At 46.8% G+C, this 13,723-nt stretch overlaps 1 protein-coding gene across 1 annotated transcript; it reads right to left on the bottom strand.

Moving 5' to 3' along the window:
• Positions 1 to 835: 835 nt before the first annotated feature.
• On the bottom strand, positions 836 to 7,901 carry LOC136644067 (vitelline membrane outer layer protein 1-like). Its single transcript, XM_066619573.1, has 3 exons — positions 7,731 to 7,901; positions 5,275 to 5,369; positions 836 to 1,127 (listed from the first exon to the last, which is right to left on the bottom strand). The coding sequence occupies exons 1-3, from the start codon at positions 7,899 to 7,901 to the stop codon at positions 836 to 838; spliced, it is 558 nt and encodes a 185-aa protein (XP_066475670.1).
• Positions 7,902 to 13,723: the final 5,822 nt, after the last annotated feature.

The raw sequence follows: 13,723 nt of genomic DNA, 5'->3' as shown, positions 1-13,723 counted from the left end.
GTGAAGTCCTTGAGGTTTGAGGACAAACCTTGAGAAACCCTCTTCTGGCAACTGGAGGAAAATGTCCCTGATGTGGGTCATGCACAACACTGCCCTCACTCAGAATGATCCAGTGCTTTCATCACTACCATACCTTACATGAGGCATCACTGACGTCATCTATATCAGACAATCCACCCCCTGTGGTCTCCTGGGAGCCTCTTGTGTACTTGCTACCATTGGCTGAAACCTGAGTATCGGCAACAAGAGTGAGAGTCCATCCCCATAGAGGCTCCAAATCTATGGAATTCCTTCCATTAGAACTGCCCCCTTCACCTTGGCCTCTCAGCAGAGGCCAAAAATATCTGTGTTTTGCCAGATGAGAGTGGATCACAGCAGCAGGTGTCATCTGCCACATCGTGTCCCCAGACACACTCTCAGTGGGTTCCTCAGAGCTATGCCAGCAAAGGAACTGGCACAAACCTGAGGAGTCCCATCTGGGACAACGAGAGACACACACAATGGTAAGTTCTGCCCGTTCTTACCTTTTGGCCTCATCCCTGGACAGCACACTGGATGCAGCGACCAGTGTGAGAGATGCAGAATGTTTGTGGTCTATTGGAATAATAAGATTGGCATGAAGGCTGATGCTCTTTGAATGTGCAGAGTGTTATTAATGTGTACAAATGAAGCTAGCATTTCTCTGTCTGTAAATGGAATGACAACAGAAAAAAGAGACACAAACACACAGACACACAATTTTTGCTTAAAGATATAACTGTAATTAATAGCCATGCATAGCGAAGCCCATGGAAATGTGATCACAACTGTGTTTTAAGAGTAAAATACACCTGAATCAGTCACAGCAGAACATTTTCACATCATTAAGTGCAGTGTCTTCTTTTATGTATTGCGGAGATTGCACCCTTGTCTGGATTCCACATATGTAGCCTTCGGCGCATTGATTGCTCATTGGGCCAAGCCTACCTCTCTCACTTCCAGTAGAAGTTAGTTCATCACTATCACTACAATGAAACACGATGCCTTCGGTTGCTGTATAGTCCACTTCTGTGGCTTCATGCACTATCAGAGCGAACGAGTCTAGTTTGCCTCGGTAACAATACATCGCCCTTAGCCAATATCCCCACCTATCAAAGAAGACAGTGATTTTAATGGCTTCATAAATATATTGAAAAAAGTGGTTTCACTAGGATGGAGAAGGTGGCCAATCCCGGGCGCGAGGAGGCTTGAGGAGGCGCATCACCACACCATCCAAGCATTCCTTTGGTGATCATGGAGCTGCTTCTCACCAAGTTGTCCCTATCTGTTGTCAATCGTGTTTTAGCACACAGCAGCAGGGCCGAAAGCGGCCCAAAGACTGTGGAAGGGGGGGAAAGCCTTTCATATTTAATTCAATGCAGGAGGCTAGAACTTTGGTGGGTGGGTGGGTACATCATTCTGTCACAAATGAAGACAGCTTCAGGGAGCATCAGGAGCAGGGCAGCATGGAAATAGAAACCCCTGATTGGTAATTCTCAGTTTCACATCAGCAGAAATTTACTGTCCTCTACAAAAGAATATGAAGCATGTGACTTCTAGGCCCCCTAGCCCTGGATTGGTCCGTCTTCCCTTCATTCAACAAGTAGTCATTTTGTTATTCCTGTTTATTGCTATTAAAATAATTATTAATAGAGTAATATAATCAATGGCATTCCTTCTATATAACAGCCCAATCCTGAGCTGTGTGGGGTGCCCAGCATCGGCGGCACCGAGAATGGCTGCCGTCGGATCCTGAGCACCCCGGGCTACCACAGGTGGCAACTCAGGAGAAGGGGACTTTTGTAAGGTGAGGTGAGCAGTACTGCTATGGAGCTACTCACTTCCTTGCCAGCGAAAAGGCCAGCAGTAAAGTCAAGGCGCCTGTGTAGGGCGCCAAGCCCTCCATGAGCACCTTGGATTCGCAGACCCTCACTCCCTCTGCCCAGCACACCTCCCGCCTGCCCTGTCCACACCCCGGCCATCGCGTCACGCCTCCCCCCGCCCCCTCTCCATCCCCCACTGACCTCCCCCTCCCTGGAACGCCTCCTCCTTGCCCCCTCCCTGCTCTGCTTACCGTGCTGTGGTGGCCTGTGAGACTGCCGAGCCGTGGAGGCAGGGCAACCGCCCCGTGCTAGCCCCACGCAAGTCCAGCACCGGCCGGCTCTTGGCTATCACAGGTGGTAGCCCAGCAGTACCATAAGACACGTTTGCGACAGTGCGCGGCGTAGGAAGCCACGGCACTGAGCCCAGGATTGGGCTGTAAGTTGGGGACAGATATTAAAATAACTCGGTAGTCCAGGAGGAATACACGGTCAGCCACTGTGACATGCTTGCCCAACACTTTGCAGATAAAATTGATCGTATTCGTCGCGACTTGGATGCCACATTGACAATGTCTGATGATGTCCCCTTGGCAACTGCTTGTCCAGTATTGTGGGATTCTTTTCAGCTTGTGCAGCCTGAGGATGTGGACAGACTCCTTTGGAGTGTGAGGCCGTCTGCCTGCCTGTTTGACCCTTGCCCAGCTTGGCTGATTAGAGCAGCCCGGGGGGGACTGGCTGAGTGGACGGGGAGGGTGGTCAACTCTTCTTTGATGGAGGGGATGTTGCCTCTCGCCTTGAAGCGGGCGGTGGTTCGTCCCCTCCTGAAGAAGCCCTCCCTGGATTCCACTGTGTTGAATAACTATCGGCCAGTCTCCAACATCCCGTTTCTGGGCAAGGTAATTGAGCGGGTGGTGGCGGCCCAACTCCAGAGGGTCTTGGATGAAGCGGATTATCTGGATCCTTTTCAATCTGGTTTCAGACCGGGCTTTGGGACAGAAACTGCCTTGGTCGCCTTAGTAGATGACCTACACCGGGGACTGGACAGGGGGAGTGCGTCCCTGTTGGTCCTGCTGGACCTCTCGGCGGCTTTCGATACCATCGACCATGGTATCCTTCTGGGCCGATTGGCCGAGTTGGGAGTTGGAGGCACTGTTTTGCGGTGGTTCCGCTCCTACTTGGAGGGTCGGTCCCAGATGGTGGTGCTGGGGGATGCCTGTTCAACACCCCGGCCCTTGAGGTGCGGGGTGCTGCAGGGTTCAATTCTGTCCCCCATGCTATTTAATATCTACATGAAACCGCTGGGAGAGGTCATCCAGGGGTTTGGAGTGAGGTGTCATCAATATGCTGATGACACCCAGCTCTATCTCTCCTTTCCTCCAGACTCCAGGGTGGCGGTTGAGGGCCTGGAGTGCTGTCTGGAAGCAGTGAGGATCTGGATGGGGGCTAACAAGCTGAAATTAAATCCGGATAAGACAGAAGCTCTCCTGGTTCCGAAATCCTCGATGCAGGTGCTGGATTATCGACTTGCTCTGAATGGGGTTGCACTCCCTCTGAAGGAGCAGGTTCGCAGCTTGGGGGTCCTCCTGGACTCGCAGCTGCTCCTGGATTCCCAGGTGGTGGCTGTGGCTAGGGGGGCCTTTGCTCAGCTTCGGCTGGTGCGCCAGCTGCGACCGTACTTGGATCGTGCAGACCTGGCCACGGTGATCCATGCCACGGTGACATCGAGGTTAGATTACTGTAACGCGCTCTATGTGGGGCTGCCCCTGAAGACGGTTCGGAAACTACAATTAGTACAGAATGCGGCGGCCCGTGTGGTCACCGGAGCCAGGCGGTTTGACTCTGTCAGCCCGCTTCTCTGGGGGCTACATTAGCTGCCCATTCGTTTCCGGGCCCAATTCAAGTTGCTGGTTTTGACCTTTAAAGCCCTATACTACTCTGGGCCAGGATATCTTAGAGACCGCCTACTCCCGTACAATCCGGCTCGCCATCTCAGGTCATCAGAGAAGGCCTTTTTGCAAGTGCCGCCACCCAAGGAGGTCCGGGGGGCAGCTGCAAGAAATAGAGCCTTCTCGGTAGTGGCACCAACATTATGGAACTCCCTTCCCCTTGACTTGAGAATGGCTCCCTCTCTTGAGAGATTTCGGCAAGGCCTGAAAACACTGTTGTTTAAAGAAGCCTTCTGATTTCTGGCCTTCTTAACTTTTTTATACATCTTTTAGTTTTACAGGCTTGATTCCTCGGTGATCTGCTCTTTTACTCTTTTAATCTGACTACTGTTTTTATGGCCTCTGTAGTGTGTTTTTAAATGTTGTTATCTGCTTGTATTAATGTTTTTAAAATCTGTTTTTTTTAATATGTTGTTAGCCGCCCTGGGTCCCGTTAGGGAGAAGGGCGGGATAAAAATAAAGTTTTATTATTATTATTATTATTATTATTATTATTATTATTATTAGTAGTAGTAGTAGTAGTAGTAGTAGTAGTACATGATTCTGAATTTGGGTAAAGATTATTTTTGTTTATTTGAAACCCTTTATAGCCTACTTTCCATTCTAAAAAAGAGGTGCCCAAAGTAGCTAACAACACATCAAATACGAGATCAAATAAAATAACAGAAATAAAACTTTTTTAAAAAAACTGACCAATGATAAAATCCAAAATCTGGAGGTTAAGACGTAAAAAACCAGAACAAAAGAATGGGGTCTTCATGCCTGACTGGAACACTAATAGGGAGGTGTCTGGACTTTGTTTGAGGACAGAATTCCTCAACTTCAGTGCCGCTGCAGAGAATGTGCTGGCACACTTCAGCAATGACAAGATGGTCTCCTCCTCTATAAGGTAAGGTTTCCAAAGACATCTGAAACTTATGATGTCACACGCATGGTTGTTTCAGTTGCAGAAGAACCCTTGAAATACACTCTGATGATACTTCCAAGTACAGGACTTCATACGTAGAAAATGATATTCATGGCCTCTTTTAAAGTCTGTTGCTAAACTCACAGAATGAAACCCAATATTATTCTGTTCACTTGTCTTGGTGGCAGGAGGAAGAGTTCCAATGGAAGCACTTGGAAAGCTGAGATCTGGCTGCAGTTTTTCAGAGGTCATGTCAAATTTAGTCCAGAGAGTCCGTTTCTGACACTCCCCTTTCTGCATGCTGATTTAGGGCCCCATCTTGATCAACTTTACAGCACCGATGCAGCCCTGCCAACAGGGCATGCGCTGCGTCCTGTGTTGGTGAGACTGTCATGGAGGCCTCCTCAAGATAAGAAAATGTTGTTCCCTTAACTTGGGGCTGCATTGTGGCTGCTTAGCTCTGGAAGGTTGGATAGGACTGGACCCTTAGTAAAGCAAGTTCTACTCAGCCCCCCCCCCCCCCACACACACACACCATCACGTTCCAAGCCAGAAAGAAGGGCAAGCAAAAGGGACTTACGGTCCAATTGTAGATGTTACTGTTTCGCCATCGTCACACAGCAGGGCAATGGCATTCATGCTTGTTGTATCAAACTCCATTACAAATGGCTCTAACTGGCAGAAAACGAGAAAAAGATTGTGATGAAACTGCCTACCAACCTGAGGCTAATTCAGTGTCACCATTGATTGCTGGTCACTATTCAGTGCCAGATAAGAACGTAAGAACAGCCGCACAGGATCAGGCCATAGGCCCATCTAGTCCAGCTTCCTGTATCTCACAGCGGCCCACCAAATGCCCCAGGGAGCACACCAGATAACAAGAGACCTCATCCTGGTGCCCTCCCTTGCATCTGGCATTCTGACATAGCCCATTTCTAAAATCAGGAGGTTGTGCATGCACATCATGCCTTGTAACCCGTAATGGATTTTCTCCTCTTCCAGCACCCCAATTGTACAGCAAACACCACACCCAATCTGATACCCAAGAACATAAAGGATTTTTAATTGACTGGTTGAAGACCAATTTCACATGATGATTACTGGACTGGAACACTTCAGAGATACAAATAAAATTTATTATAGACTTAATGTCACTGTGGCATAATCAAATCAAAACGTGCATGTTGAAAGTGTATGTGATTTAATGGATCAAATGTATCTAAGCACATCTTAATATAAAATTGTGTACAAGACTAGATTACCCTCTTGTGGGCCTCCCTTAGGCACTGGGTCCAATTGTGTACAATTGGTCCAGCTGGCTTAAAGCCAGCCCTGGCTCCAAGCTCCCCCAGATTTTGGTGTTTTTTAAGGGTGTGCTGCACAGATGTTACAGATGTCAGACAGAAACCTGGAAAGTTTGTCTTTTGGACACTGGGCCCCTTCATGGATTTTGCACTGGAGCCAGAACTCCCTATGCTGCCTCTTGCTCCTCCTGGGGTTCTTTCTAGATGGACATCTTTCCCCCCAGAAACGGTTCCAGTGCTTTCTCCCACAAAGCAAATGACTCCCACCAGAGGTGTAGATCATAATAGTGTAGTCCTGTGCTGAGCTCAAAATGCTCCCCGGGAGGTGATGTCACAACCAGAAGCGACGTCACACCTGGGCTTTTAAAAAAGTGAAAATCAGCGGAAAGCCTCCCAGCAGCTCGCCATTCACTTGCTCTGCTGCCTCCACCCAGCCAGGGGCAGAGCTAAGACATTTATCTGCTGCTTGGGATCACAGAAGATTCTGTAGCCCCCCCCCCCGACAAAATAAAATTTAATTAAGCAATTAAAGCGTGCTCCTTATTGACTAGAGATACTGAGTTGGGGTGAAGAGGGACAGTTATTCTCCCCGTTCTCAATATAAGAGGAGCAACACTTGAAAAAGTGCCTCTTTACCCTGTTAACTGGGGTAACTATACATGGAAATGAGAGCTGACTTATTGTCAGCTGACTTATTGTCTCATTGACAAGATCCGGACACAGACGGTTAGCTACCTACATACTATTATTATGATTTGCGTCTATACTTGTCGCTGATACTGTAATTGTAGTTTTTTTTTTCAATATACGTATTTACCAATAAAGGCTTCCTAAGGATCTCATTGTCTTTCAGAACGATCAGTCTCATAGGTCAGTTTTGAGTTAAAGATTTCACTTTTTGTTCCATAAGACAATTGTGTTTTCATTTGAAGTTAATTGGCCAAAACTTCTTATGGAATATACATGTTCCAATGCAGTTTATTTCATTGCACTGAGCATTAATGATACATAACATGATGGTATATTCATACATACCAAGGTTTTCAGCATTTTGGCCACTAGTGACAAGCCCTGCTAAACCCTAAAGCTTATGTGCTCACCTAAAGCTTGTTGTCTGGTGTAATTGCTACCTCCTGCACCCTGTTAGCTACGCCATTGACTCCCACAAATACCCTGAATTTTCTATTACTAATAAGGTAAGTTATTCATGCAATGCTCTACAAGGAAAGTATAACAAGTCACCTTCCACTCCATTTGCCCATTTAGCCCAGTTCTCATCAATTGAATTTGTAGCAGCTCTCCAGGACCTCTAGATAGGGTCTTTTCCAAAACTGCTACCCTGAGGTTTTAGAGGAATGTGAGAATTGAACTTGAGCTTGCAGAGGATATGCTCTGCACTGACAAGAATTTTAAATTGTTTTCCCACCCATACATTTTTGAAAAACATAGTCACTTTTGCACAGTTGCAAAAGTGTGCACAGTATTCTTATGGATTTTAATCTGGGACTTGAATGTAAAGTGAGAATCATGCTTTGGAAGAAGCTAGCAAATGAACAGGGCCAATAAACCCAATGTAAAATCCGTCACTGCATGCTATCTTGATCTTAAAAGGCAACGTGGAATTCCTTATGGCTGGATGCTGAAACATAACAGAATTCAGCCTAGATGTGAGGCACATATTTTTAATAGTTAGGGATAAAAGTGAAACATCCAGACTACAGTAAGAACTTACCTTTATTTGGAAACCAACAGCATGGCCTTTGCTGCAGAAGTGAGCAGGTCCCCATCTACCCCATCTTGGACCATTTGGCACCGTGAGGACGGAAGTATACAGCCGGGCTTCTGCAACCCAGAGACCACAGGAGAGGATGAAGAAGAGCACCGTGCTGACTGAGAGAGCCATGGTGCTTGGTCTACTCTAGGACCAGCTGAAGAAGAACAGTGGAAGTATAACAGACCTGAGAATTTATACCCTTGGAATTTGGGCAGCATCTTCCCTCTGGTCAAACAGCCCCTGAATTATGTCCCTATTGGAATGTACAATGTTTGGTGATTCAATAATCTCATTGACAGAGAGCCAAATGACACACACTGATAAGCAGTGTTCCATGTGTGTCCATGGAGTGCTTGTTGTTCCTTATATATCTGATGTTTTGGATGCATGAGCCTGGTCTAGAACTTTAATCATCATCGTGCCCACCATGTTCGAAAGTGAGACTTGGCGCTCCTGTGCTACTATTTGTCCTAAAATGGAAACTCATATTGGGCCCCAATTCAGGGAACAGCACTGGAATCTTTCTGTTCAGGGCAAATAGCAATGAGACGGCCCTTGGTAGGAACAAAGCGTGAAGAGATCCCTTCCCCTTCGCTGTGGCGTAGCTAAGGGGTTGCAGTGGGTAGCAGGTGCACCGGGCAACAAGCTTTAGGGGAGCAACAAGTTGAGCTTGACACCAGTGGCCAAAATTGTGAAAAAATTGGGTATGTACGAATAATATCATCATATTATATATCATTGGCAAGGTAATTTAAAGAAGAATGCAATGAAACAAACCCCATTTGAATATTTGTATTCTATCAAAAGTTATGGCCAATTAACAAGAAAACAAAAATGCCACTGCCTTATGGAACAAAAAGTAGATTTTTTAAACTCAAAACCGACCCCTGAGACTGATTGTTCTGAGAGCCAATGAGATGTTGTTATGATACAGCATGGAACCACTAAGGTGATAATATGAGTCAGCTCTCATTTCCATGTATCATAACACAGCTACTCCTGCTAACTGGTAAAGAGGCACTATTTCAAGTGGTGCTCCTCTTATATTTAGCAGGGGGAGAATAATCATCCCTCTTCACCCCAACACAGTGTCTCTCCCATTGGCCAAATTAATAAATACCCTTCCCCGAAATTCCTGTGGCACACTTGTGGACCACTCGCGACACACCAGTGTGCCAAGGCACAGTGGTTTAAGATGACTGAGCCAGAGATACAAGTTGGATTATGAGTTTCCTTCCAGGATGTGTGATTGTGAGGGGAATACAAACAAGCAACCAAGAGTCTGAGCTGGACCAAAGTGAACATGAGACCTGTAGGCCAGTGTTTTCCGGGAGAATAGTTCATTTTGCCTGCTATCATTCATATATGAAGGCCTTTTCTTGATATCAAAGTAGCATAACCACAAATATAATAAAATGGGGGATTTTCCATAACACCCCTGCGCACAAGTACTGTGGCCAGTAGGCATCTGTCGTCCACTGGCCACACAGAACAAGCCGCTTGCAGTAACAGCCAGGCCACACACTTTGGTGTGTCACCATTTACAACAGCCAGAAAGTTCCTTATGCTACCAGAATACTCTTTCAGCAGCATCCGTAGGATTGGGCATAAGAGAGTTTATACCAGGGGTGTCAAACATAAGGCCCACGGGTTGAATGCAGCCCCAGAAGCAATGTATTCAGCCCCTGCCTGTTATCATTAGGCTTTCCCAGCTTGATCATTGGGTTCTCTCATACTTTGAAAACCTAAACAAGATTTCACATGTTCTCTTCTGGCATTTACAGCTCATGAGTTTCTAGGTGAGAACAAAGCACTTGTTTCTGGCCATCATTTGCCTGATGATGTCACTTCCTGCTTAATGATGTCACTTCCAGCCCTCAGCAGGCACCATGAACGCTTTGGTCATCTGTATGAATGGAGTTTCAGATCTCTCATTTATACCATAAGGACCCCCCACCCCCATAACGTATATATTTTCCATTTTGCCTTTGGCAGGTTACATGGTGTCAAAAATCAAGGATATTGAAAGCAGGAACCTTTAGGTAGTGTGGTTGAAATCTAGTAGGTGATCCTAATAGTTTTAAAATTTCAAAATTCACATTTGAAACTACCCATTTAACTGAGGAAACGATCTGATGTCTGCCTGGTGGACTGATGCCGGCCTTATGGAACCAGGTTCCCACCGACGACGCTTAGTGAAACAACTGCACTGCAACAGTGTGTGTTTCTAGATAGGAAGTGGAGATGCACCATCCTTGTGTATTTGTGTATGACATGCTTACGTATGTACCTATGGCTGCAATCCTATGAACACTTTCTTTGGAGTAAAGCTACAGTGAACACAATGGTACTTACTTCTGAGTAGACATGCGCAGGATTGTGCTGCATGTGTGATACATTGAGTGTGTTGGATGTGACATGTTGCAGAATGTGTTTGCGTTTTATGCACAGTGCGTTTTGCACAACTCAAGACGGGGCAAGTCCCAGCATCTCTAATGAGAAAATGGATTAGGAGCGGGGAGAACCCTGGTGCAAATCTCCACCCAGCCAGTCACTATCCTTCAGCCCAACAACCAATCAGTCATGCTGTGGTGATAAAATGGAGAGGGAGGACCATATATGCCCCTCAGACCGCTGGAGAGAAGGTGAGGAGAATTACTGTTAATGGAGCCTGCTGGAGCACCAACCTGAGCTGGTCCAAAATCAGGTCAAAGAGAACATCAAAAGTGTCAATGAAACTGGAGGGAACACTTTGTACAAAACAGGCTGACATCTGTTAAACATTGACCCACTACCCATTGGCCCTTTCGCCCTTGTTTAACATGGATGAAGAAAGTGTTCTTTAAATGAACTTTTTATTGTAAATTTCTACAAAGAAATCATAAACAAAAAATATAAATTGACAGAAGACCAAAAAGCATAATACACGATATCTTCTAGATAGCAAAAAGAAAGATAGTTAAGGCCTTGGAAAGCAAGTCTCAGAATTTCATTGGAATTTCCATGTATGATTTAATCATGTATTGATAATGTCATATTCCATAGATACAGGCCTGCAGGGGGAGAAATTTCTGCCAACAGGTGAAGCTTGGCTAATCAGCTTGCCTTACATCTGAGATCACTCATGGGGCAGAGCTTTGCAAGCAGCTCCAGAGAAGTTGCTTTTCAAGCAGCATTGCTTTTCAAGTGACACAAACCTGAGAAGCAATGCAGTGGCTTGTTAATCTCCAAGGCAACCCCTGGAAAGCTGCAGTCAAAGTTAACCTTTTCACTGCTCCTGAGACTTCCACTGAGTTCCATTAACTGAAGCAAGCCTCTTGTCTAAGTCTAGCAGAGCCTGCTGCAGCCTTGTTCCATTTTGCTAATGCTGGCATTTTGCAGAGGTCTGTTTTTTGAAACACCAGGATGTAATCCTCATTTCCAGTTGAAACAAAGTCCCAGGCTACAATTCAGGGCACCATTACTGAAGAATAATACCCATTGAAAGTAATGGGTCTACTGAGAAGAAACTAGGGCTGCAGCTATATGCAACCGCAGGTAAAATAGTTCCTTGCTGCTTGTCTCTGTTGTGAATTGAATTGCACACTCACAGTTATGTGTTATAAGTTGTATATTACATGTGGAGCCTTTGACTTAACACACCAAGCACCTTAAAGAAGGATTTGATTAATGATTCTCCTGCAGTGGTTCCCAACCTCCTTCACTTGCATACCCCTTGGTAGCTGTAATGGAAATGCACAAGAGTCCTGGAGGAGATAGGGGGTGGTGTCAACAGGGCCCCTTGCTCTGGCAGGCAAGCATGGGGTTAACACCAGGGCCTTAGATTGCAGTGAGTGTGCTGCACAACAGCAGCCACTTTGAGGCAGAAGGGCCCTCAGGGTTAAAAGGAGTACCTGCAGGAAGGAAAAAAGGTGTGGGTAGTAGTAGGAGGAACTGAACTGAGGAATTAATGGTTGATGGAATACTGGAACTGCTGATGGAGTAACTGACTAAAGGACAGATGGGTGAATGGACTTTGGAGACACTGGGATTGGTGTGTGGCTGTCACACTCAAGACCTGCTGAGGACCTAGGTGTTGCTGTAGTGGCTGGAGAAGCTGCTGGCAGCGGAGGGGAGGAAGGAGGACCTCTGCAGACTGAACAGGCGAGCTACCCTGGTGGTGGGGTCCAGCAGTGCTGCAGTGGAGAACTGGGGCCATTGCTGGGGAACAAAGGGGAACTAATTAGCTTAAAGTGGGCATGAGATCTCTAAGTAAAATTTGGGGCTTCTTGTAGTGGGGGATTCGATTATTAGAAACATAGAGAGGGGGGTTTGCGATGGATGTGAGGACCGCATGGTGACTTGCCTGCCGGGTGCGAAGGTTGCGGACATCACTTCTCGTCTAGACAGGCTAGTACACAGTGCTGGGGGAGAGGTAGCAGCTGTGGTGCATGTCGGCACCAACGACGTGGGCAAGTATAGCTCGGAGGTCCTGGAGGCCAAATTTAGGCTTTTAGGCAGGAAGCTGAAAGCCAGGACCTCAAAGGTAGCGTTCTCTGAAGTGCTACCTGTTCCACACGCAGGGCCAGCTTGGCAGGCAGAGATCAGGGGTCTCAATGCATGGATGAGACGGTGGTGTAGGGAGGAGGGGTTTAGATTCGTTAGGCACTGGGGAACTTTTTGGGACAAGCGGGGCCTGTACAAGAGGGACGGGCTCCATTTGAACCAGAATGGAACCAGACTGCTGGCGCATAACATTAAAAAGGTGGCAGAGGAGCTTTTAAACTGATCCCTGGGGGAAGGCCGACAGGAGCCGAGGGGCATCTGGTTCGGGACTCCTCATCCCTATGGGATGAGGATGGGGAGGTTAGAGAACAACAAGACAAAGGCAGAGTAGGAGAAGAAATTGGGAAAGGTAGGGTGATGGGATGTGATAGACGGTTTGGCACAATGAGAGGATGCGGGGACAAAGGAGCGAATAAGCAGCCCATCCTGGGGCATTCCGTGTATAAATGCTTTTATGCGAATGCCCGAAGTCTACGAGCAAAGGTGGGAGAACTGGAATGTCTGGTGACAAGGGAAAATATTGACATAGTGGGCATAACGGAAACCTGGTGGAATGCGGAGAATCAGTGGGATACCGCAATCCCGGGCTATAAACTCTACAGGAGGGACAGGCAGGGGCGTGTTGGAGGTGGGGTGGCCGTTTATGTTAAGGAAGGGATAGAATCCAGCAAAGTAGAGACTGAAGGTGGGTCCGACTCCACCATAGAATCTCTATGGGTTAAATTATCAGGCCTGAGGAGTGATGTAATACTGGGGGCGTACTATCGTCCTCCAGACCAGAAACCGGAAGGAGACCTTGAAATGAGGAAACAGATCAGGGAGGTGACAAGGAGGGACAGGGTTGTAATCATGGGGGACTTCAATTATCCTCATATTGACTGGGTCAAATTGTGTTCTGGTCACGATAAGGAAACCGGATTTCTTGACGTGCTAAATGACTGTGGCTTAGATCAGCTAGTCACGGAGCCCACCAGAGGACAGGTGACTCTGGATTTAATATTGTGCGGTACGCAGGACCTGGTTAGAGATGTAAACGTTACTGAGCCATTGGGGAACAGTGATCATGCTGCGATCCGTTTTGACATGCACGTTGGGGGAAGAATACCAGGCAAATCTCTAACAAAAACCCTTGACTTCCGACGGGCGGACTTCCCTCAAATGAGGAGGCTGGTTAGAAGGAGGTTGAAAGGGAGGGTAAAAAGAGTCCAATCTCTCCAGAGTGCATGGAGGCTGCTTAAAACAACAGTAATAGAGGCCCAGCAGTGGTGTATACCGCAAAGAAAGAAGGGTTCCACTAAATCCAGGAGGGTGCCCGCATGGCTAACCAGCCAAGTTAGAGAGGCTGTGAAGGGCAAGGAAGCTTCCTTCCGTAAATGGAAGTCTTTCCCTAATGAGGAGAATAAAAA

This window comes from Tiliqua scincoides, chromosome 3, assembly GCF_035046505.1.
Source record: "Tiliqua scincoides isolate rTilSci1 chromosome 3, rTilSci1.hap2, whole genome shotgun sequence".
Lineage (NCBI taxonomy): Eukaryota > Metazoa > Chordata > Lepidosauria > Squamata > Scincidae > Tiliqua > Tiliqua scincoides.
This window is presented reverse-complemented; position numbering and strand designations above follow the sequence as displayed.

Excerpts from the sequence above, each read along its gene's own strand:
- LOC136644067 (XM_066619573.1), bottom strand. The coding sequence starts at position 7,901 with ATGGCTCTCTCAGTCAGCACGGTGCTCTTCTTCATCCTCTCCTGTGGT. Across the intron at positions 5,370-7,730 it reads CTGTTGGTTTCCAAATAAAG|TTAGAGCCATTTGTAATGGA; the intron begins GTAAGTTCTTAC and ends GTTTTCTGCCAG. Across the intron at positions 1,128-5,274 it reads GTAACATCTACAATTGGACC|GTGGGGATATTGGCTAAGGG; the intron begins GTAAGTCCCTTT and ends CTTCTTTGATAG.